This window comes from Triticum aestivum, chromosome 6B (genome assembly GCF_018294505.1).
Source record: "Triticum aestivum cultivar Chinese Spring chromosome 6B, IWGSC CS RefSeq v2.1, whole genome shotgun sequence".
Taxonomy (NCBI): domain Eukaryota; kingdom Viridiplantae; phylum Streptophyta; class Magnoliopsida; order Poales; family Poaceae; genus Triticum; species Triticum aestivum.
Genome location: NC_057810.1, coordinates 44633994 through 44636969, shown reverse-complemented (window position 1 = coordinate 44636969; position 2976 = coordinate 44633994). Strand labels below are relative to the sequence as shown.

The 2976-nt window shown below is 45.8% G+C and overlaps 1 protein-coding gene across 1 annotated transcript; it reads left to right on the top strand.

Moving 5' to 3' along the window:
* LOC123135627 (cysteine-rich receptor-like protein kinase 10) lies at positions 1 to 2673 on the top strand. Its single transcript, XM_044554782.1, has 3 exons — positions 1 to 476; positions 2060 to 2210; positions 2342 to 2673. The coding sequence occupies exons 1-3, from the start codon at positions 44 to 46 to the stop codon at positions 2373 to 2375; spliced, it is 618 nt and encodes a 205-aa protein (XP_044410717.1). The 5' UTR covers positions 1 to 43; the 3' UTR covers positions 2376 to 2673.
* The last annotated feature ends 303 nt before the right edge of the window (positions 2674 to 2976 follow it).

Below are 2976 nucleotides of genomic sequence, written 5' to 3'. Positions count from 1 at the left end.
CAACAAGTCCTTTTGCCGGCTCACCCACAGCCAGTCAGCCACCATGCAGCACTCCTCGCCCTTCCTCTCGCTCCTCCTCCTCCTCGCCGCCTCGCCACTCCTTGCCGCCGCAGAAACGATCTACTGCTTCGGTGGAGTACACAACACCAACAGCACCTACGGGGCCAACCTCCGCCGCCTGGCCGCCGTCCTGCCGTCCAAGACCGCCTCCTCCCAAGGCCTCCGGGCGTCCGGTGACGTGGGGTACTGGCCTAACCGGGTGCGAGCCTCCTCCAGCTGCGAGCCTCCTAGCGTCAACTCCTCGTCCTGTGCCGCCTGCGTCGCCGCCGCCTTCCGGGAGGCGGAGAGCGCGTGCCCGTACGGCAGGAAGGTGCTCGTCTTGGCCGGCAACTGCACTCTCCGACTCGGCCTTGGCCATTTTTCTAGATCTCTCGGCTTGGGTGAGGGTGGGTTCTCTGGCATCTCTTCTCAAGAAGGTATGTTTTGCTTTACAGGACCCACAGATTATTATTTTTCTGCGTACATCAGTCTCATGTGCTAAATAATCTCATGCATCTTGTGGCGGCCCAATTTTTTACGCTGACCTTGTGGTTGTGGCAGCCCAACATTATTAGGATTAGCTAGAGCCTCTTAGGATAATTGGGCGATTGTGATTACTCATGCAAGAAATTAGAAGTTCAAAAACTGTATGCCCATAAAGCGCCGTACACGAGAACGTGTGTCTACTGTATAGACTGTAAGAGCATCCCTAGAAAGACCCCTAAAAAAAATAGAGCATCTCTAGCAATTCCCTTTAAAAACATGACTCCTCGGAGAATCCTAAAAATTTAGCTCGTCAAAATTGAGGAGTTAAAATTACGCACACATAGCCCTTTCCCTAAAACATAACTCCTGATAGAGCTAACCCCATGTGGAAGTCTTGTCTTTTCTTCTTCCTTCTTCCCCCAAATCCCCTCTTTTTTTTCGCATCAAGTTTGCAGCCAATGACAACTTCTGGCCAATAAAATGATGTCCACGAGCTAGCTAAGGCCTAGAGTAGATGATGTGCAAAAATAATTTGATAGATGCTCACCGAGCGAGAAGTATGTGTGCGAGGAAGGAGACGAGAAAGTCGGTGAAATTCGTCCTCCATGAGCCACAGTTTTCACACTACTTCACCTGAATCTATTCTCCTCTTTGATCTCCTAGTAGCACAATGGCATGCTCTAGGATGCAACGATTCGTCGTAATCGGTGACAACGGTTGACACTCATGTTTTCACCGGAGCCACCACCATGGAGACCAATAGAACAAGACCAGAGGACGAAGAAAAATATTGCCGAAATTTTGCTGGCGAGTGTGGGGAGTCAATGGGAGGTCGACGGGGGTGCATGGTCGTGGTCACGGATGTCGAGGAGGCAGTCGGATGCGTCGTTGGGAGGTGTTGCACGCTGCTAGGCGTAGGGGGAGAGAGAGAGAATTTAGGGAAACTAGCCCGCGGGCCACGACTACTCGAATTTGAGCAGGTTCGAATGGTTTGAGGAGTTTCTCCTCAAAATTATGAGGTCTAAAGGGGTTAACTCTTCAAAAGAGGATCTTATGAGGATTATAGAAATTTAGGGGAGGGCTTGGAAACATCATTCCAAGGGAGTCAGATTGAACCGATATCGAGAGCTTTACCTTGCCATTGAAGGTCGGTGATCCCGCCCTTTGTAGGTCTTCAACTTGCACACGCCAATCCAAGGGACAAGGTATTGGCATCCGGGGCCTTGTCCTAGACATTCCACAGGAAGTCTCTTTAGATTTTTTTCCCCACACACTTGACCAGCCAGTTGAAAAAAATAACAACCATATGGTGAAGATGGTGGAGCGGATAAGCTCAATACAGCTAGACGGTGCGATGTGACCTACAATCTTATGCCATAACATTGCATGATTATTATTGCCATCCATATATTGATATATATATATATATATATATAGCATTGCAAGTTTTTCTTTTTTTTCTTCCCCATATGCTCGAATTATTGGTATGCACCTTCCTCCTAATGGCAATGCATTAATGATCTACTATGTCCAGATGGAAGCACTATCTATTTATATGCCACAGGCGACAACAGTTGGTTTCGCCTCTTGGGTCCGACGACACTGATATTTCAAGCAATTGGATTTGCATGGCTTTTCTTCATGCTTCTGCAAGAATGGCGTGATAAAAGAAGAGCCTCCATGATGTAAGTTTCGAGAAGCACCACATTTGATGTTAAGTTGAGATAAAGGGAAAAATAATATATGTATGAAACAATGTACTTTGTGAATATTAGCATATGTAAAATTAATTTCCTTACCTCCTTGCATGATGCAGGCATTGTAGCTCTCTTCCATCTGGAGATCAGTAGCTGATAGATTTGGTCAGACTACTGGACATCAGCATATTCCCAACAAGAGGCAACACTAAAATCGAACTCTAAAGCAACAGTGACATGACTACCTGAATCGTGATTTGATGGTTTTTTCTTTTTGGTGGGAGTGGTTTAATATTGTCCTCCAATTTGAATGTTCGCATTGGTTACGAATAATTTGCAAGGTCCACTTCATTCGTTGTGTTGCTTTCATCCGATCGACTCCTTCATTGCTCCAAGTATGTATGTAATTCCAACTTGATAGAAACAGACTACCAGTTATGGCACTTATTAAGTGAACACTCCTCACTAATTCATCGTTAAACTCTTAAACCTTGGGTAGGTAATTGTTTTATGTCATGGGATCATTTCTCACAAATAGGTTGGATATGCAAAACGCAGGAGATATCACTATGTAAAGTTCATACAAAAGCGGGGGCTGTAAAATGAAGTTCTAAAGAAAGGAGGCAATAAAGTCACCATTGACAATTTTACCAGAACGAGTGGAGTTGGTGGATCGTCACCCCACTAGGTGGAATCGCGCGCTTCACTGCGCGCGGATATTATAGCACTGATATTACCAAATTTGAAGAAATTA

Excerpts from the sequence above, each read along its gene's own strand:
- LOC123135627 (XM_044554782.1), top strand. The coding sequence starts at position 44 with ATGCAGCACTCCTCGCCCTTCCTCTCGCTCCTCCTCCTCCTCGCCGCC. Across the intron at positions 477-2,059 it reads TGGCATCTCTTCTCAAGAAG|ATGGAAGCACTATCTATTTA; the intron begins GTATGTTTTGCT and ends TACTATGTCCAG. Across the intron at positions 2,211-2,341 it reads AAAAGAAGAGCCTCCATGAT|GCATTGTAGCTCTCTTCCAT; the intron begins GTAAGTTTCGAG and ends TGCATGATGCAG.